Source organism: Medicago truncatula, chromosome 2 (assembly GCF_003473485.1).
Source record: "Medicago truncatula cultivar Jemalong A17 chromosome 2, MtrunA17r5.0-ANR, whole genome shotgun sequence".
In the NCBI taxonomy this organism is placed as follows: Eukaryota; Viridiplantae; Streptophyta; class Magnoliopsida; order Fabales; family Fabaceae; genus Medicago; species Medicago truncatula.
In genome coordinates this window covers 15,065,534-15,087,659 of record NC_053043.1, presented here as the reverse complement: position 1 = coordinate 15,087,659, position 22,126 = coordinate 15,065,534, and the positions used below count along the sequence as shown (strand labels likewise).

General features: G+C 34.2%; 4 protein-coding genes across 4 annotated transcripts; all 4 read right to left on the bottom strand.

Moving 5' to 3' along the window:
* Positions 1 to 797: 797 nt before the first annotated feature.
* Positions 798 to 4,546, bottom strand: LOC120578162 (uncharacterized). The gene is made up of 2 exons (XM_039830453.1): positions 3,344 to 4,546; positions 798 to 879 (listed from the first exon to the last, which is right to left on the bottom strand). The coding sequence occupies exons 1-2, from the start codon at positions 4,223 to 4,225 to the stop codon at positions 865 to 867; spliced, it is 897 nt and encodes a 298-aa protein (XP_039686387.1). The 5' UTR covers positions 4,226 to 4,546; the 3' UTR covers positions 798 to 864.
* Positions 4,547 to 7,041: 2,495 nt separating this feature from the next.
* LOC25488217 (uncharacterized) lies at positions 7,042 to 8,719 on the bottom strand. Its single transcript, XM_039830451.1, has 2 exons — positions 7,280 to 8,719; positions 7,042 to 7,246 (listed from the first exon to the last, which is right to left on the bottom strand). The coding sequence occupies exon 1, from the start codon at positions 8,633 to 8,635 to the stop codon at positions 7,364 to 7,366; it is 1,272 nt and encodes a 423-aa protein (XP_039686385.1). The 5' UTR covers positions 8,636 to 8,719; the 3' UTR covers positions 7,042 to 7,246; positions 7,280 to 7,363.
* Positions 8,720 to 12,290: 3,571 nt separating this feature from the next.
* Positions 12,291 to 15,146, bottom strand: LOC25488215 (uncharacterized). Its single transcript, XM_039830452.1, has 3 exons — positions 14,709 to 15,146; positions 13,873 to 14,570; positions 12,291 to 13,018 (listed from the first exon to the last, which is right to left on the bottom strand). The coding sequence occupies exons 1-3, from the start codon at positions 15,065 to 15,067 to the stop codon at positions 12,921 to 12,923; spliced, it is 1,155 nt and encodes a 384-aa protein (XP_039686386.1). The 5' UTR covers positions 15,068 to 15,146; the 3' UTR covers positions 12,291 to 12,920.
* A 2,539-nt stretch (positions 15,147 to 17,685) lies between these two features.
* LOC25488214 (transcription termination factor MTERF5, chloroplastic) lies at positions 17,686 to 20,598 on the bottom strand. Its single transcript, XM_013607886.3, has 2 exons — positions 19,304 to 20,598; positions 17,686 to 18,378 (listed from the first exon to the last, which is right to left on the bottom strand). Exons 1-2 carry the CDS (start codon positions 20,510 to 20,512, stop codon positions 18,298 to 18,300), a joined length of 1,290 nt encoding a protein of 429 aa, XP_013463340.1. The 5' UTR covers positions 20,513 to 20,598; the 3' UTR covers positions 17,686 to 18,297.
* Positions 20,599 to 22,126: the final 1,528 nt, after the last annotated feature.

Below are 22,126 nucleotides of genomic sequence, written 5' to 3'. Positions count from 1 at the left end.
TCTTTGCTCTTCCTAGAGATCGTTCTTCATTTATTTTTGAGTGTGTGTATAAGGTGATATGCCACCTATGTGTGTTTATCTATCATCATCACTCTTCTTTTAGAAGCTTAGTTAATAACCGGTATATTCATTCGAACCAAAAAATAAAAGTAACCGGTCGATTCACAACTTTACATGCAACACAATGTTTCTACTTTTTATGGACGATCAAAATCAGGCTACCATTGATGTCTTTATCGCGTGGATGCAATGAATCACATTTCGTATCTTTCATAAGAATTTGAATCCTTTTATTTGTATGACATCAAACAAACATGTTGAAATTCATTCCAATGTACTCTGTGGACTAGAATGACAATGACAATGAAAGTAAATAACAAGAATAATAAAAAAATAAGAAAAGTAAGAACTTTTATTAATGAAATAGTTGTCACATAAAATTCCCAAGAACAAAAGATGAATCATAAGGTATGGTGGCTGCTCTATTTATAGCCTAAAAGCTAACTTAAGCCCTAAAAAAAGGCATAAAAATTACATAGCAAGCAACCCATGGGCTTTTAGGTCTAAAAATATAACAAAATAGCAGCGGACCATGCCTGTCTTCAAGGCAAAAGCAGCAAACGGGAGCTGGAGGTCGCGCACGACCGTGCTTGTGCAGGCACGGACCGTGCCAACCTCCCTGGAATATGCACGTTTGAACAGCCATTGGGAGCACGGTCTGGTCTTTGTCAGACACGACTGTGCCTGATATTTTTGCATAGGATCTTCATATTTTTGGTCTCAATCGACCCAAATCATGCTCCAGATCCTTCCATTCCTTAACCATGCTCCAAAAACCTTTCTTTTGCTCCAAGACTCAATCTTTCACCATATTTGTTCCTGAAATTAAATAACAACCAAATTGAAGTAGTAAAGTTCTATAAAGTAATTAAAAACACATAAAATCTTAATAAAATAAACACTTAAAACCAACTAATTATTGACTTATCATACTCTCACATTGACAGTGAAATTTGAACTCAGACTCATAGGTTTCTCATAAGTTAAATAAATCAGAAGGTTTGCTTAGTTTTATAAACCCATTAACTTTTATGTAACAAAGAAAACGAACAAACACCCTCCCAGCGTCAAAGAGAGAGAATTATGAGAATTAATAACTAATCTAAAAGCATGATCATGCACTATCAAACAAGTATCAATTGTCACTTAGCCTTTTTTGGTTTTAAAGGTTTCAACTTCAATTTGTGAATGTTCACTTGATTCAACTTGATTATAGACCTCATTATAACAATTTCTGCATCTTTTACAATAGGATTCAATTTGAGTTCTCAATTGAACTCCCAAGCTAAGGTTTTCATATAAAGTGAAATTTGAACAAATAACCATACAAACTTTCAATCAACTATAATGCTAATATACTTGTCTTATTACATGCACAGTCCCTCCAAAATGTATAACAGAAACAACTCTTTTAAGTTTTTAGAGATTTACAAACTGAAATTTGGTAAAGATGCATTCAACAAGTCAAAAGCAAACATATAACCTGTGAAAAATCTAATCGTATAATATATCAGAAATATACAAACTGCACAATCAACTACATGGTATGCACATAATATCGTGTTTTCACTTTAACATGTAACATGTAAAGCTGTACTCTTTAAAATGCAATCAACCAAAACCCATCATACAACGGGAAGGTGATAAGACACAGAACTCCAGACAGAAAGAGAATTTGACAGAGGGAAAATGTGACTTAATTCTTGCTTGCCTTTTTCGTTCAATCAAAGTTGGCTAAATTAAATAGTCTTCAATCAATTACAATGATCACAGCCAGATGTCAACTGATCCGCATGATATGAATAACACAAAAATGGAATCAAATTGCAGCAAGGGAAAATGACAAATCCGTTCTAACAGAATGTAAAGCGAAGGAAATTAGTGAAAATGATATGGCAAGCTAGAGGAAACGTGATCCGTTGTTGATAAATATATTGTTGTTCATCAACCCTGTTCCCATGATCCCCCTTCATCATTTTGTTGGTTTTGTTTTTTACATGTCAAATGAGGCGCAACATTGGTCTTTACGTTTCTGCATGTAATGCTGCACCCTTGTTTCAAACATCAACACAACAACAACAACAACAACCAAGCCTTATCCCACTAAGTTGCATCGGCTACATGAATCAAACGATGCCATAGTGTTCTATCAAAAACTATGTCTTTCATACATTACCTAATAAAAATCTAAATATTTTATACACTAAAATTTCTCGAAATTTTAATAAAAAATTGGTGATGGGCTGATAACAACATTGAAAAAAAATACCAGTGATAACATAAATTAGTCGTATTTTCATTATATAACTTATCTTGTTTTGCCCAAGAAATTTTTCCCCTTGCCGCCGGAGTCCATATCCTCTTCCTCTTCGATGACTACAGTCAATGAATTGAAGTATGGAGTACCAGGAAGAACAACATCAGGGATTAGAGAAGGATTTGACTATTGCCGTCTATATTTAGATCCAATTGATATATGAAATCCCCAATCAATGACAATTTCCATCAGTTTTTCATACCATGGGCAAGCACTGGTTCGATGGCAACCAGCAGAACATCTTCACCTAGGACTCTGACCTGTGACTGTTTACACATTTTCCATTAACCTCTTTACAAATCATGCTTTAAGTAAATCATAAACTAGGCTCTTAGTGAGTTAGTGGCCTCCACTTTCTAAACAGATTGCTTCCTTCCTCTCTGAGCGACCCAACAAGCAGATCGGATGAGAGTTAACCTGTGATTGGTTTAAAAAAGACCACAAATCTGTTTAATCTCATTGCATATGACTATATGAGCAATATACAATAGTAACTCCCATAAATCTTAAACGATAGAAGTTCCCTTAAAATGACAATGTGTACAGAACAAAAGCAAAAGTAGTTAAAGGATGCATTTACAAGTCTAAAGATGAAAGCTATAATCATGAAATTGAGATTGGAGAATCTGCATATGTAATTTGTATACACTATGGATTCTTGGGCCAAATAAACAAGAACTAACACCATGAGTCAAGCAATCTCAGACCAAATGCAAGACCATTTGAACTTTCACATGTACAACAGTACAAGGTCTAAAGAAATTGTAACTACAATATACAAAATGAAGACCTATGCATCGAAATTGTAACTAAAATTGATTATAACGAAAAAATAACAGTATTTCAAATTAGTAAATGAAACAAGCCAACAATACCAACCCCTTATCCTGGCCTAGAAAGAATAGTACTTCAAATCAAAGAAGGAACAAGATAAGGTTATATTACAAAAGAAAATGAAAATCTTACACATTTGGTGGATGGCATGCCAATGTTCTTTGTATTTGCAAATTTCATTTTTTCCTCATGCAGCTTTAAGAGATAATCAGACTCCTCCTTAAAGCTGAAAACAAACTTGTTCAAGAACGAATTCTCAGAACATGTAAATGGTGTAACTAAGCTTGCATTCTTTTGTCGCAAACCTTTTATCAAAAGAAATTGCCAAACTGAGGCTCTTGGAATGATCCTTTTATGTAAACTATAACAAAACATATTTGGAAATTTAGCAAGTTCCAATGAATTCCAATCCAATTGATTGACCCAAAAACTCATCACCAAATTAATCTTATCAATTGAAACCAACATTAAATTAGGTTGACTCCTAAATGCTTCAACAATATTTTCATCAGACCAACCCCATTTCTTAAAGGTGTCAACTTTCTCATCCCAAAGTTTTTTACTCATACCTTTCTTGGCTACCAAAGCAACCCCAAAAGAAGCTGTTGAAGGATCAAACCCTAAACTCTTAACTTCCTCCAATGACTTAATCAAATCCTTTGAACCAAATATAGATGGCTTATTTTGAAGCAATCTAGCAATGACAGAATCAGAAACTCCAAAATCAGAAATCAGATTGATACTAGCCACAATAAGGTGATGGGGATGACTAGTAACCCATTTCGAATGTTGAATTAAGCAAACAATAGTATCCTTGTTAGTTTTAAAGAACCTTGTTAGCAATTTAAAAAGAGGGATTATTCGATTCTCAAAGCTAGTTTGTAAAATTTGAGGGTATGTAGTTAACAATGAAACAATATGAGATGAAGAAGCACCTTTGGATAGAAAAAATTCAAACTTAATTTGATGATTCTTCAAGCTTAATTCCAAGAACCTAGGGTTACCTCTAACCATGTGGACAATGTCAGAAGTAGAAGCGCCTTTGGAGAGTAAAAATTGAAACTTTGGGAGAATCGTTTTGTGGGTATTGCAGGAAAGAATCCATGGTACCCTTTTGATGATACTGCGTAAGTCTGAGTCGGTGAAACTGTGATTTTTGAAGAAGTAGAGAACTGAATCAGGTTTTTGTGAGGTTTTGAAATAAAGCTCTTTGGAAGCTTTGAGTGCAAATCCATGTGAGAAACCGAATTTGTCAATGAGGTAGGATACGATGAATGGGTTTGAAGTGGTGGTGGTAGTGGTAAGGAATCTGAGTGTTTGTGAGTAATTTGAATACAAAACAGCCCCCTATGTATTGGATCTTTGGCAGTTTTGGTCCACAAGGCTACTTTTGGCCCCTATCCAATACATAGAGGGTTGTTTTGTATTTTAATTAGTTAGGGAGCTAAAATCGCAACTTTTAAAAAGATAGAGGGCCAAAAGTGCAATTAAGCCTAAAAAAAAAATTAATTGATGAGGTGATAAATGTTTTGGGTTGTTAAAAAGAAATTTGGCTTAATAGCAGTTTTGGCCCCCTAACTTTCAAGAAGTTGTGATTTTGACCCCCTAAGAAAAAAACTACAAAACCGTCCCCTAAGTTTTGTAACTGTAGCAATTTTGGCCCCCCAAGACCAATTTTTGGTAAAAAAAAAAAACACGTGGCACCTCAATTAGGGTGCCATGTCAGCGTAGACTGAGTCAAATTTGGCCTTGGGGGGCCAAAACTGCCACAAATGCAAAATTTAGGGGCGGTTTTGTAGTTTTTTTTCTTCGGATGCCAAAATCACAACTTTCGAAAAGTTAGGGGGCTAAAACTGCTATTAAGCCAAGAAATTTTCAACGTCATGGATTAAACCAATAACATATATACATATGTAGGGACTATTTTACATTAAATCGACTATTGCTGTGAGTAGATCAGCGTTTTTTGTCTCTTTATCGCGTCCCAATGCAAAACCAACTTGATTTTTAGGAAGCTACAATTAGCAACATCAACTCAAACGTGTGATTGAGCTTGTTTTGCCGCTTTGACAAACAGATGTTGTGTTGCATTAAATCCTGAGTCATGACCATTGTGACAACGAGGTACAGGGTCGTGGACCAAAGTGACCATTTACTGTTTTTTATTATAAAAAATAGGTGTGTCATGTGGCACCACCTGATTGGTCAATGACATGTGCATTTGGCTCCTTTTGAAGGAGTGATTCGACCAGACTTCACTTGTTTGCGTACCATTAAGGCACCAGTGTCGTGTACCATTAGCCAATCAAAGTGTGTCAAGTGATACCTTTTTGAAAAGAAAAAAAAAACTAAAATAAAATAACAAAAAATAAATAAAAATTGTGAGAGGAGAAAACAAAATCACATGCCCTTCTTCTTCCTTCCACTTTAAAACAAAACAAAACCCACCACCATCATCATAAGCTTTCCATTCACCACTGGTCGTCGCCGTTGTCAACCTGCCATGAACGTGTCATCATAAGGTTTTTGTTTTACTTTATCTTTTTTTTTTGTTGGAATGATTGAAATGCTTATAGGAAAGAGAACAAATCATAATAAAAAATTAAAAATCAAAATTTCAATGAAAATAGTGAACAAATCATAACAAACCTTTTTGAACTATCTTCAATTCATTAGGATTTGATTTTAGAAAATTTAGAGTTTTTTTTAAGGATGATATAGAACCCCTTGCAATGTTACATAAGCTCTTTTTTTTAATGGCCTTGACTTATGTTGTTTTTGTGAAATAGACAAAGGGGATTGGTTGATCCTTGAGAGTTTGTGTTCTTATCATTCATTCTTTCTTAATGTTTTGTATGCATTGTTTTGTACGCACTGTTTGGACACTGTCTATTATATTACAATGAATTGTCATTACTTCATAATACCTGTTTGTGATTTCAAAAGAGAAGGAACCTGGAATTTTTTTGCTCTTTGCTTGGTATATATGTGACACAATGTATGAATCAAGGATTCTTCCTAAATTATTGTTTTTTTATGCCTTAGATAGTTTGATCAAACATGTAAAGCTGTAGTCTATAAAATGCAATAAACTCATCAAACAATGGGAAGGTGACAAGACTCAGAAAGTTGCTATTTAGAGTATAGCAGAACTCAAGAAAGAAGGAGAATTTGACAGAGGGAAAATGTGACTTAATTCTTGCTCGCCTTTTTCATTCAATCAAAGTTGACTAAATAGCCTACAATCAATTACAATGATTCACTAAAGCAAAGGAAATTAGTGAAAATGCTATGGCAAGCTAAAGGATACGTGATCCCTTGTTGATAAACTATATTGTTGTTCACCAACTCTGTTCCCATGATCCCCCTTCATCATATTGTTAGTTTTGTTTTTTACATGAAAAATGAGGTGCAACATTGCTCTATAAATTTCTGCATGTGTCGCTGCACCGTTGCTTAATACATCACCAATCAAAATCTAAATAATTCATACCAGAAAGAAGCGCATCAGGGATTTGAGAATGACTTGACTATTCCCTAATCAATGTCAGCTTTTTCAGAATACTTCATGCCTTCATGATCACCTATATGACCAATAGGTGATCGTGAAAAAGTGAACCATTGCAGCTATTTTTTTTCAAAAAACAAGGCCACAATCTGTTTAATCTCATCGCATATGACAATAGACTATAGTACCTCCCTTAAATCGTAAAAGATAGAAGTTCCCCTAAAACGACAATGCGTGGAGAACAAAAGGAAAAGTAGTTAAAAGATGCATTTACAAGTCTAAAGCTGAAATCTTTAATCATGAAATTGTGAGAACCTGCAAATATATAATTTGTATAAACTATGGATTCCTGGGCCAAATAAACAAGGAAAAGCTAATATCATGAGACAAAGATGCCCTGAACAAATGCAAAATCAATTGAACTTTCACATGTGTAAGGTCTAAAGAAATTGTAACTACAATATACCAAATGCAAGACCTACGAATCAAAATTGCAACTAGAGCTGATGATAACAAACCCAACAGTAGTTCAAATTAGCACATGAAACACTCCAACAGTACTAACCACTTATCCTGTCCTAGAAAGTATAACTACTACAAATCAAAGAAGGAATAAGCTAAGGATGTATTACAAAAGAAGAAGATCAATGCATTACACATTTGGTGGATGGCATCCCATTGTTCTCCGTTGCATTTGCAAGTTTCATTTTTTCGTTATATAGCTTCAACAGATAATCAGACTCCTCCTTAAAGCTGAAAACATACTTGTTCAAGAAGATATCGTCGGAATAAGCAAATGGTCTAACTAAGCTCGCCTTCTTCTTTCGCAAACCTTTCATCAAAAGAAATTGCAAAACTGAGGCTCTTGGAATGATCCTTTTAGGTAAACTAAAAGAAAACATAAGTGGATTTTTAGTAAGTGCCAAGGGATCCCAACCCATTTGATTAACCCAAAAACTCATCACCAAATTAATCTTATCAATTGAAGTCAACATCAAACCAGGCTGACTCCTAAATACTCGAATAACATCTTCATCAGACCAACCCCATTTCTTAAAGACGTCAACTTTCTTATCCCAAAGTATGTTACCCAACAATTGCTTGGTCATCAAAGCAGTCCCAAAAGCGGTCGTTGAAGGTTTAAACCCTAAACCCTTAATTTCCTCCAATAACTTAATCATATCATTTGAACCAAATATAGATGGCCTTGTTCGAAGCAATCTAGCAATGGTAGAATCAGAAAATCCAAAATCAACCATCAAATTGATATTAGACACAATACGGTCATGGGGATTAGTAGAAAATGCAGTCCAATATCGAATTAAGCAAACAATGATATCCTTGTTGGTTTTCAAGTACCTACTTAATAATTCAAAAAAAGGGATTATTCGTCTCTCCAAGCTACCTTGTAAAATTCTAGGGTGTGCAGTTAACAATGGAATAATATCAGAGGAATAAGAAGCATCAGATAGAAAGAATTGAAACTTTGGCAATAACATTTTGTGGGGTTGTGATGAAAGTAACCAAGGTGCTTTTTTGATGATGATGCGAATGTTGGAGTTTGAAAAGCCATAGCTTTTTAAGAAGTTGATGACTGAGTCAGGCCTATCTGGGGTATTGAAACGAACGTGCCTGAGGTTGAAAGCTTTGAGAGCTGATTCAGTTGAGAAATCAAAATTGTTGATAAGATAAGATACAGCAAAAGGTTGTGTGATTGATTCTGATTGAGATGTTGTGATGCTGCTGCATTTGAGTGAAAGTGGGAATGAGAAGTGGTTGTTGAATTTTAAGGTTGTTGATTTAGTTGTGATGAGACATAAAACAAGATTCTGGGAGAAAAACAATTTGTTGGACATGGGTGATTTTGAGAGTTCAATGTGAGTGTTGTTGTGTTGGAGATAACCAGATAGTGACATAGTGTTTGCGGTGTGGAATGAGGAGATAAGCTTGTTGGTGAAAAATCTTTAGCGCCCAACAATTTTGATTATCCAGACAAAGTTCCAACTCTCATAACTTTTTCTTTCATACTCGTAATATCTTCTTATTTTCTCTCTCCATTGTTTTTAACCAATAAAAAGAGAGAATGTTTTTAACCAATAAAAAAAGAGAAAAAAAAAGTTGTCATCAAAAGTTGCCTCAAATGGTTGTTCAAATATCACTCCTCATATATTAAATATTGTATATTAAAATTTGGGAGTTCGGACTCCGATCGTTGCACATAATGTTTTGATGAGGTCGCTGGTTGCGACTCAGTTGCTCAATGGTTATAGCATCAGGGACGTCAATCCGGTGGTGGTGTCCCACCTCCAATTTGTTGATGATACTTTGCTGGGGGGTACTAAAAGTTGGGCCAATGTATGTGCTATGAGGGCGGTTCTTGTTATCTTTGAGGCAATGTCTGGGTTGAAAGTTAATTTCCATAAGAGTTCGTTGGTGGGGGTTAACATTGCCCCTTCCTGGTTAAGCGAGGTCGCGTCAGTGCTAAATTGTAAAATGGGTAAGGTGCCTTTCTTATACTTGGGTTTGTCGATTGGGGGTAATCCTCGTCGTTTGTGTTGCTGGGATCCAATTGTGAATCGTGTTAAAGCTCGATTGTCGGGTTGGAATAGTCGTTTCCTCTCTTTTGGTGGCTGCTTGGTTGTTCTCAAAGCTGTCTTGACTTCTCGGCCTGTCTATGCACTTTCCTTCTTCAAAGCTCCGTCAGGTATAATCTCTACCATTGAATCTTTATTTAATATTTTTTTTTGGGATGGGGGTGAGGATTATAGGAAAATATCTTGGATAGCTTGGAGTTCTGTTTGTCTCCAAAAGGAGTTTGGAGGGTTATGGGTTAGACAGTTGAAGGAGTTTAATATTGCCTTATTAGGGAAATGGTGTTGGAGGTTGTCAGTGGATAGGGGTGGATTTTGGTATAGAGTTTTAGTCGCTCGTTATGGCGAAGTATGTGGGAGGTTGGAGGTTGGGGGCCGAAGTTGTTCTTCTTGGTGGCGGGAGGTAGGGAGGATTAGGGATGGGGACGGTGATGTTAGGGGGGGTTGGTTTCATTATTGTGTTACTAGGAAGGTAGAGGATGGGAATGATACTCTTTTTTGGTTTGATACTTGGTTGGGATCGGTTCCTTTGTGTGTTCGTTTTCGTAGGTTATTTGAGCTTTATGAGAATAAATATGTTACAGTGGCAATATTTGTTTTCTCTTGGGGTCAAGGAAGGGGGTGAGGCGTGGCAGTGGAGGCGGAGATTGTGGGTGTGGGAGGAGGAGATGTTAGAGGAGTGTAGGGCTCTTCTGTTTGATGTTTCTTTGCTTGTTAATGTTTCAGATCAGTGGTTGTGGATCCCGGACCCCAAGCAGGGGTATTCAGTTCGGGGGGCTTATTACGTGTTGAATTCTACAGACTTATCTCCGGTGGACCTAGCAGCGAAGATGATTTGGCACAGACAGGTTCTGTTGAAGGTATCAATTTTCGCTTGGAGGCTTCTACATGATTGTTTGCCTACTAAATCGAATCTGATATACAGAGGTGTCATTTCACCAGACGCTGGTTTGTGTGTCTCTGGTTACGGTGCTTTGGAGTCGGCGCAACATTTGTTTCTTTCGTGCTCTTCCTTCGCTTCACTTTGGCTGATGGTTCGTGATTGGATTGGTTTTGTTGGAGTGGATACTAATGATTTGTTTGACCACTTTGTTCAGTTTGTTCACACAACAGTTGGGAGTAAGGCGACAAAATATTTTCTCCAACTAATTTGGCTACTCTGTGTCTGGGTCTTATGGACTGAACGTAACAATAGGTGTTTTAATAATCATGTGACTCCTTTGCCCAGGTTGCTTGACAAAGTAAAATATTTGTCCTTAGGTTGGTTGAAAGTTAGAAAAGTCTCTTTTATGTTTGACACTAATAGTTGGTGGTCAAGCCCTTTACAATGTTTGGGTATTGGTTGAGTTGGTTTCGTTGTTGTACTGACTTCTACTTTTTGGTGTTTTCTTGACGAGTCTTTGAGGCACGCCTTGTGCTAATGAGACTCTTGTTGTTAATATAATTCCATTTTTTATTGTTAAAAAAAAAAAAAAAAAGGTACACTTATAGGAAAGACAAATGGATTTTTTTAAGTAGTCTAACAATTTAGAAATTCACCTTTTTATGATGAATGAATGAATGAAGTTCGCACTCTAACCTTTACGTACATCATATAATATCTTTAACAACGATATCTATCAAGGAACCATATATATCATTTTATATGATAATAAATTCTAATGGGTAAAATTGAATTTTAAATAAAATAATAAAAATAAAAATTAAAGAAAAAAATGTTAAGTTAAGAGCTTAAACGTTATTTAAAATATCGTCTGAAAAATAAAATATAAATTCGTGAAATAAGCATTTTTTTTTTCCTTTGAAATTTCATGAAATAAACTATATATGATGAAATGACATTTCTCAAACAAACCATTATTATTTTTTTTAATTAGGGAAAATTACACTAGCTTCCATTGAGTTTTCTAATCGGACCAATAGATGAAACTAATTCGAACTACACACTCCAATGCTCAACCATTATATGGACGGCAAAAGTTATGGTGCATAAGTTATTTCCTTATGCACCGTGCATAAACACATCACAACCATCAGATTTCTTTTATTTTGAACAAAAATGGTTTTGGCTCACTTTGGGGGTGTAGGAAGCAATTATGTTGAGATTTATGCACGGTGCATAAGAATTTCCTTATGCACCATAACCACTCCCGTAGATTAATTTGCGGATCAGTTATGAATTCTCTTAACTTCTCCCACATTTTGTTATGTATGATTATTTTTTTAGTTTTTGAGCTACATCAACAAACGTATAAAATAAAGCTAAAGACAGAAAAATAAAAGGATAAAAAATGTGAAATAAATTTGTTTCATTGATTGGATAAGTTAATTACAGTGTATGAACTGAGTTTTTATATTAAAACTATTGCATATTAGCCAAACAACATTGCCTACAATGCTAAACCTATTCTCAGCTATTTTGATGGTGTATGATTTTTCCTCGTTTACGGGATCATGTCACCCCACGTTTGGTTGTCGGTCTCCTCCTTCAAGACATGATCCGCTGACACTGTTCTTGTTGTGTAGCTCCACTACGATCGCGTGTCTTGCCCGTTATCACGCAATATGGTTAGTATTGCTACAAACATGGACCATGGTTTCTTACGTCATTGTCTAGTCCCATTTTGTTTTGACTGAGTTGGAGGCTCTATGCTAATATACTTGTCTTATTACATGCACAGTCTCTCCAAAATGTATAACAGAAACAATTCTTTAAGCTTTAAGAGATTTACAAACTGAAATTTAGTCAAGATGCATGCAACAAGTCAAAAGAAAACATATAACTTGTGAAAAATCTAATTGTATAATATATCAGAAATTTACAAACTGCACAATCAACTAAATTGTATGCACATAATACCGTGTTTTCAGTTAACATGTAACATGTGAAGCTGTACTCTTTAAAATGCAATCAAACAAAACCCATCATACAATGGGAAGGTGATAAGACACAGAAATAGAAGTCCAAACAGAAAGAGAATTTGACAGAGGGAAAATGTGACTTAATTCTTGCTTGCCTTTTTCGTTCAATCAAAGTTAGCTAAATAGTCTTCAATCAATTACAATGATCACAGCCAGATGTCAACAGATCCGCATGATATGAATAACACAAAAATGGAATCAAATTGCAGCAAGGGAAAATGACAAATCCGTTCTAACAGAATGTAAAGCGAAGGAAATTAGTGAAAATGCTATGGCAAGCTAAAGGAAACGTGATCCATTGTTGATAAAATATATTGTAGTTCATCAACCCTGTTCTCATGATCCTCCTTCATCGTATTGTTGGTTTTGTTTTTTAGATGTCTAATGAGGCGCAACATTGGTCTGTAAGTTTCTGCATGTATTGCTGCACCATTGTTTCAAACATCAAAACAACAACAACAGCAACCAAGCCTTATCCCACTAAGTTGCGTCGGCTACATGAATCAAACGAAACCAGAGTGTTCTATCAAAAACTACGTCTTTCATACACTACCCAATAAAAATCTAAATAATTCATACAAGAAAAATTTATAGAAATTTTAATAAAAAATTGGTGATGGGCTGAAAACAACATTGAAAAAAAAAAAACCTGTGATAACATAAATTAGTCGTATTTTCATTATATAACTTATCTTGTTTTGCCCAAGAAATTTTTCCCCTTGCTGCCGGATTCCATATCCTCTCCCTCTTCGATGACTATGGTCCATGGATTGAAGTATAGACTACCTGGAAGACAAACATCAGGGATTAGAGAAGGATTTGATTATTGCCGTCTATATTTAGATCCAATTGATATATGAAATCCCCAATCAATGTCAATTTCCATCAGTTTCTTCTACCATAGGAAAGCACTGGTTCAATGACAACCAGCAGCACATCTTCACCCAGGACTCCGACCCGTGAGTATTTACACATTCTCCATTAACCTCTTTACAAATCATGTCATGCTTTTAGTAAGATAGTGGCCTCCGCTTTCTAAACGGATTGCTTCCTTCCTCTCTGAGCGACCCAACAAGCAGATCGGATGAGAGTTAGCTTGTGATTGCTTTAAAAAAGACCACAAATCTGTTTAATCTCATTGCATATGACTATATTAGCAATAGAAAATGGTAACTTACTTAAATCTTAAAAGATAGAAGTTCCCTTAAAATGACAATGTGTAGAGAAAAAGTAGTTAAAAGATGCATTTACAAGTCTAAAGCTGAAAGCTGAAAGCTTCAATCATGAAGAATCTGCATATGTAATTTGTATATACTATGGATTCTTGGGCCAAATAAACAAAGAAGAACTAACAGGATGAGACAAGCATTCTCAGACCAAATGCAAGACCATTTGAACTTTCACATGTACAACAGTACAAGGTCTAAAGAAATTGTAACTACTATATACAAAATGCAAGACCTATGCATCGAAATTGTAACTAAAATTGATGGTAACGAAAAAATAACAGTAGTTCAAATTAGTAAATGAAACAAGCCAACAATACCAACCCCTTATCCTGGCCTAGAAAGAATAAGTACTTGAAATCAAAGAAGGAACAAGATAAGGTTATATTACAAAAGAAGATCAAAATCTTATACATTTGGTGGATGGCATCCCATTGTTCTCCGTTGTATTTGCAAGTTTCATTTTTTCGTCATATAGCTTCAACAGATAATCAGACTCCTCCTTAAAGCTGAAAACACACTTGTTCAAGAACATATTCTCAGAATAAGAAAATGGTCTACCTAAGCTCGCATTTTTTTTCCGCAAACCTTTCATCAAAATAAATTGCAAAACTGAGGCTCTTGGAATGATCCGTTTTGGTAAACTATAACCAAACATAAGTGGAGATTTAGTAAGTTCCAAGGGATCCCAACCCATTTGATTAACCCAAAAACTCATCACCAAATTAATCTTATCAATTGAAGCCAACATCAAACTAGGCTGACACCTAAATACTCGAATAACATCTTCATCAGACCAACCCCATTTCTTAAAGACGTCAACTTTCTTATCCCAAAGTATGTTACTCATACAATGCTTGGTCACCAAAGCAGTCCCAAAAGCGGCCGTTGAAGGGTCAAACCCTAAACCCTTAACGTCCTCCAATGACTTAATCAAATCATTTGAACAATATATAGATTTCCTAGTTCGAAGCAATCTAGCAATGGCAGAATCACAAACTCCAAAATCAACCATCAAATTGATATTAGCCTCTAGAAGGTGAAGGGGAGTTATAAACGACCTTGAATTTAGAATTAAGTAAACAATAGTATCCTTGTTGGTTTTCAAAAACCTATTTAATAATTGAAAAAGAGGGATTATCCGTTTGTCCAAGCTACTTTGTAAAATGTGAGGGTTTGCAGTTAACAATGGAACAATATCAGATAAAGAAGCACCGTTGGATATAAAAAATTGAAACTTAGGCAATAACCTTTTGTGGGGTTGTGATGAAAGTAACCATGGTGCTTTTTTGATGATGATGCGTATGTCAGAGTGTGAAAAACCATGGTTTTGAAAGAAGTTGATGACTGAGTCAGGATTATCTGGGGTATTGAAACGAACTTGCCTGAGGTTGAAAGCTTTGAGAGCTGATTCAGTTGAGAAATCAAAATTGTTGATAAGATAAGATACAGCAAAAGGTTGTGTGATTGATTCTGATTGAGATGTTGTGATGCTGCTGCATTTGAGTGAGAATGGGAATGAGAAGTGGTTGTTGAATTTTAAGGTTGTTGATTTAGTTGTTATGACACCTAAAACAAGATTCTGGGAGAAAAACAATTTGTTGGACATGGTTGATTCTGAGAGTTCAAGGTAAGTGTTGTGTTGGAGATGACCAGATAAATACTTCAAAATGTTACTTCTCTCTTTGGATAATATATTAAATTTTATTCAATGAATTTTAATTTATATTTATTTTGATTTATATGTTTCTGGAAATATAAATGATATTTGTACAACCACTTTATGCTGACAATTGTTAGTGCACACGGTTTAAACATCATAATGGATTTATTGTTCTAATTTGAGTTTTTCTATTTACACCCCATGTTTTTCTGGTTACACCCAAATTTTCTTAATTTTTTTTATAATACGAAAATTGCCCTTTTATATAAATTTTCTTAAAACCCTAATTTTATTCATTGTCAGTGAGTTTCACCCTCTTTCACCCCACAAAGCGATCGATCAAACAATTTGATGTTCAATATCAATCTCCATGAAAATTAAAGAGTGAATCAAAATATTTTTCATCCATACTCAATTGGATATAAGTAAGTGAATTTCTTCTTCTATTTGCTAGTTTCAATTTTTTTTCCTTCAACTGCAATGATGCACTGTACGATTACGATTTTAATTTACATTGGCAAGGTTAACTTAAATTCAGTTTAAGTAGGTTCATGTAAACTAAGTTTACATGAACCTACTTAAATTGAGTTTACATGAACCTACTTAATCTGAGTTTACATGAACCTACTTAAACTGAGTTTACATGAACCTACTTAAACTGATTTTACAAAATCGCAGAACTGTGAATCGCAGAACAAGGAAAACACAAAATCAGAACTGAGAACCCATAACAAGAAAACACAATCGATTGAAGAACAACACTTGCTAACCTGATTTGCTTCGAATTTTCTTTGAAATCATGAATGCACGTGAGAAAGTATGGTTTTGAAAATCTTCGCAGAACACAATCGATCGATTGGAGAATTATGGTTTTGGAAGAAGGGTTTTGGGGTGTAACCAAAAAAGAAGGAATAGGCTTTTTGAAAATCAAATTTTATGAAAGGGTAATCTTGTCATTTTGGGGTGCAACCATGATTAACTAGGGTGCAAGTAGAAAAACTCTTCTCATTTTCTTGCAACATTTTGTAATATCCTCTAACATACAATTTGTTGAAAATTGTAAATTTGCAGTTTTATTTTCCTTATCTTTTCACAATCTCGTTCAGTCTTGGATCCTTCTAGTCTTCAATTATGTTCTTACTGTTGATTTAGATTTTCTTACATTTCTTAGTTATTTGAAGTTCATCGCATCATTCTCAGTTGTTGACTCTAACTTTTCTTCTATAATCAGACATCAACTTTGAAAAAGGAAATTTGATAATGCTAAAAAAGTTGTTGTCCATGCAAATCTTAAGGTGTTCATTAAGGACGTGAAATAGTTTCGCAATTCAAACAAGAGAATAGCTGGTACAAAAATAGATAGTATGCTAGTACTAGTACAAATAATATCCTAAATTGGAGGGATAATACTTGGGTGACATAGAGTTGAGTGACATTGGCCAATCACAATGTCACAATGCTTGTGAAAGAGAGAGAAACACAAACATTGTGGCATTGTGATTGGCCAATATCACCAATGTCACCCAAGTATTTTCCGGGTAGGCTTTTAAACTACAAATTCCTTCTTCTAGACACATACATCATGTTTTCCATGTCAATTGAAAAGGGCATTGGGAAGCCATCCTGTCACACAAGAATTACATGTGGATTTCAAGCTGATGGGATGATAATGAGGATGAAGGAACAAGTTACAAGAGTCGACAAGTTGATATCAAAGGAGTTGGTGGCCCCATGACAAGGGTTAGGGTGAAGAAATTAAGGGAAAATCTTGAAGATCAAATCTCATTATTTTTGGACACCAAGATTGTTCCCAATAATAATCCATACTATTTTACACTCTCTTTAGTGAATATTAATTGTAATAGTATTTAGTTTAAAAACATTAGATTACTTTTATTTTGGAGTTGGATAATGCTCCTTGTTTTTCTAGTTCCTTATTGGGCCTTATATGTGATGGCCAATGAGTAAGTATAAATAACATCTTTGTTATCATTTTTGAAGGAGGTTAATACAATTTGATATTTTTCAATCTTTGATTGGAGGGAGAGTTAGAATTGCTCTTCTAGGTTCTTGGATGAACCAAATCTAGATCCTTATCAAGAGCATCTTATTCTTGTAGTGGATCCGCGATTCGATCTTATAGTTCATCTTGAATGTGGCGATCGTTCTTCCCATTTCTCATCTAATTCCATTTGTATGTTTTCTTTCTATTCCTAGTTTGGTAAATTTTCTTAGATTTTTCTATCATTTTCCTTCATTTTCTATCTCAATTTAAGAAATTTACACTTAGGTCAAAGATTCTTGTATGGTGAATCCTTATTGGATCCACATCAGATGACCTTACAACCTGGTTACATACACAACATAACAGGACCAAAATTAAGTTTGCAAGACCATTTGAATTTTCAAATGTATAAGGCCTACATAAATTGTAACTTCTTTTTTACGGTAAACAACCGCTTAACATTTCATAAAATAGAGAATAATACAAATCACCAGTGTTAATATTGAAGGGCAATTCCCCAACAATTTTAAAAAGATGATTCTAGAGAAAGAGTCTACCAAATCATGATTTGCATTACACATAATTTTGCAGAAAGATATGAGAAATCAAACCAAATTCTATACCCTAACAACCAAACCATCAATACTGTCCATCCGCTGATAATGACAAAGTAATTGTCAGAAGAATCCACTGTTTTTTCTTATATCCAGTTACATATCATTTTTTGGCTTCAACACACGCATTTTAACAATAATTAATTGGTCTCGGATTTGATCACCTTGTCGCGCTGGACATAATTAAGTTGGTAAAAGGAAAAGGTGTTGAAGTTGGGATCATACTCATAAAGAACTGCACATCCTATCAAACAACTCAAGCGCACATTTGTTCCAGCAAAAATAAAAACAACAGCAACATGATATATGTTGAAAAAGGTTACCATCAAACACCCACCCACATCTTAAGAGAATAATCAATTCTAGAGACGAAATCAGTTCGACTTGAGATCAATCAAACATATAAAAATAAATTCTACACATTTAGAATCAATTTTGGGTCCTCCAAAAATGGAACCAAAGTTCATTCGTGGGGACACCTTGGTGGAATCTGTTGCTCAAGATTTACTGAAATTTGATGAACCCTTGGCTGAATTGAAATTTCATCTGCAACTAGCTCATGATTCGTCTGCAACTAGCTCAAGGTTTTCCGACATCAATCTTGAATAATTTCTCCTTAAAGATAAAATCCTCCAAGGCTGTTATAGGAAAAGGGAAGGTTGTAAATTAATTGTGAGTTGTTGGCTAAAATGACAATGTGTAGAGAACAAAAGGAAAAAAAGTAGTTAAAAGGTGCATTTACAAGTCTAAAGCTGAAAGCTTGAGAATCTGCATATATAAACAAGGAAAAGGAGTATATACTATGGATTCTTGGCCACATAAACAAGGAAAAACTAACACCATGAGACAAACATTCCCGGACTAAATGCAAGACCATTTGAACTTTCACATGTATAAGGCCTAAAGAAATTTTAAGATATTTGTTTGACAGTAAACACTGTCCATCCGCTGATAATGACAAAGTAATTGTGAGAATCCACAGTTTTTTCTTCTATCCAGTTACGGATCATTTTTTGGCTTCGTCACATGCATTTCAACTATAATCGATACCGTATTTGGTCACCTTGTCGCGCTGGACATAATTAAGTTGATAAAAGGAAAAGGTATTAAAGTTGGGATCATCCTCATAAAGAACTGCACACCCTATGTGTTTCCTAACATCATAATTCAGTTGGCGTATTCTATCGAACAACTCAAGTGCACACCCACTCATAGCTCCATTGGGGATTTTTATCAAATGTCTTAAGAACAAAATCAACTAAATTTGAAATGGCGCAACACCTGCACAAAAATGGTCCAGCAAGGGCACCAGCAACAATACAATAGAAAGGAAGAAATATACCAATAGTTGCTGAAGAACAGATTTTTGGAGGTTTGTGAGTTCAAAAGATCTCTATGAAGTTGTGTGTAACGTGTGAGCGTTGAAATTGTAACTATAATAATTGATGATAACAAAAGCCAACAGTAGTTCAAAATAGCAAATGAAACAAGCTAACAATACTAAACCCTTATCCTGACCTAGAAAGCATAATTACTTCAAATAAAAAAAGATCAACAAATTACACATTTGGAGGTAGGCATGCTAGTGTTCTCTTTTGTATTTGCAAGTTTCTGTTTTTCATTATATAGCTTTAATAGATAATCAGACTCCTCCTCAAAGCTGAAAACAAACTTGTTCAAGAACAGCTTCTCAGAATAAGTAAATGGTGCAACTAAGCTTGCATTCTTTTCTCGCAAACCTTTCATAAATAGAAATTGCAAAACTGATGCCCTTGGAATGATCCTTTGATGTAAACTATAACCAAACATAATTGGACATTTAGTAAGTTCCAAGGAATCCCAACCCAATTGATTGACCCAAAAAATCATCAACAAATTAATCTTTTCAATGGAAGCCAACAAAATATTAGGATAACTCCTAAATGCTCGAATAACATCTTCATCAGACCAACCCCATTTCTTAAAGGCATCAACTTTCTCATCCCAAAGTTTTTTACTTAAACCTTTCTTGGCTGTCAAAGCAGTCCCAAAAGTAGTTGTTGAAGGATGAAACCCTAAACGCTTAACTTCCTCTAATGACTTAATCAAATCAGTTGAACCAAATATAGATGGCCTTTTCTGAAGCAATTTAGCAATGGTAGAATCAGAAACTCCAAAACCAGTTATCAAATTGATATTAGCCACAATAAGGTGATATGGGCTAATAATAAACGACATTGAATGTCGAAGTAAGCAAACAATGATATCCTTGTTGGTTTTAAAGAACCTACTTAACAATTCAAAAAGAGGGATTATTCGTTTGCCCAAGCTACTTCGTAAAATTGTAGGGTTTGCAGTTAACAATGAAACAATATCAGCTGAAGAAGCACCTTTGGATAGAAAATATTCAAACTTTGGCAATAACATTTTGTGGGGTTGTGATGAAAGTAACCATGGTTCTTTTCTAATGATGATGCGTATGTTTTCGTGTGAAAAGCCATGATTTTGAAAGAAGGTGAGAACTGAATTAGGCTTTTCAAGGGTATTGAAACGAACCTGTTTGTTGTTGAAAGCTTTAAGAGCAGATTGAGGTGAGAAACCAAAATTGTCGATGAGGTAGGATGCAGCGAATGGGTGAGTGTTGGATTCTGATGTTGATGTTGTGGTGCTGAATCTTGTGAGTGAAATTGGGAATGAGAAGTGTTGAAAAAGATGATCAATTTTTGGGGTTGTTGATTTTGTTGCGTTGATTTCTAAAATAACATTGTGGGAGATAAACAATTTCTTCAACATTGTAACAGATGATTACTTCGGAAATTGCAGTGTTCTGTTCTGGGGATGGTGCTGGGAGCTTCGCAAAACAAACCTAATTTTTACTTTATTTTTAGGCAAAATAAGCTAATTCTAAATTTGACAAAAATATCGGATTAATCTTTTACGTTTTTTAAATTTTATATAGGTTTTAAGTTTTAAATAGATTTTTAAGTTATTAATTTAAAGTTTTTTAAGTTTTTATGCTTTAAATTGGTCCTTAAAAAGTAGAGTAAATTACACTTCATTTTCTTCAAAGATCTTTGAATTACACTCCCCTCCCCTCTTATGCTAAAATATACACTATCCTCCCTTGAAAAGTAAGTAAAATTTATACTCCCCCTTCCCTATAAGATGTTTGAATTACAACTTCATCCCTTAATAATTAAATATGAACAACACTTTAATCTATTTTAACATAAATAAATTTTTTTTGATATATATTAATTTTGAATCACCATTTAAAAAATATAATATTCGTTTCTTTATAATCTAAATGTCAATAATAATTAAATTTAAATATTTTGTAATTAATTTTATAATTTAGAGTACAAAATTCGCTTTTAAATAATCATATTTAACCGACTTTAGTAATTTTTCACATATTTTAATTTTATTTTGGGTTGTTTCATATTTTATAATAGGGTTTAAAACTATATGTTATTGAAATTGTGAATAAAAAATAGAGAAAGATATGTATTCAAAATTTGATTATATTAAAAAGAATTTGCAATGCTATTTTTCTTTAAAGTGTGCTAGATTATTATTTTGCTAAATTATTAGAAGAAAAAAAATTATTGAGGGACTAAAGCGTAGATTTTAACTTAAGAGGGGAGGGGGATGTAATTGAAGCTTCTCTCAAGGGAGGAGAGTGAAATATTTTCTAATATGTTTTGAATAAGAGGGGAGGGGAGTGTATATTTTAACATAAGAGGGGAGGGGATGTAATTCAAGTATCTTTGAGGGGAGGGGAGTGTAATTTACTCTAAAAAGTATCAAGGACCTACTTTCAAAAAAAAAAAGTATCAAGGACCTATTTAAAACTTAAAAATTTTAAATGACTAATTTGATACTTTTGTAAAATTTAAAGTACTAAAAGAGATATTTGACCTTATTTTCATCCATAAAACATATTGATAAAATATTGTTTTATTTTTGCGGAATATATTGATCAAATATTGTTAATTTTTTTTATATATGATTTATTGTTGATATTTTTACAGAAATATTTTTATTAAATTTTATTGTTATGAAATTTATGTCATGGATTATATATATATATATATATATATATATATATATATATATATATATAACGGGTTAATAGTCATGCGATTCGACTAATGACTCACTCGTCCAACCAGTAACCTAGTGATCCGGTGTATTTTGATCGCGTCAATCATTGGTCCGGGTTTTAAACTCAAACGTCCTTTCTAGTTATCTACATTTTTTTTGAAGTAGTTATCTACAAACTTGAGAACTAGATTTATGTTTAGCTTGTTTTTATCAAACTTTTGTTTTCTCCATAACAAATGTGATATATTGACCCTATCAATATAATTGAGTTGGTCGAATATTATAATATTGAAGTGCTAG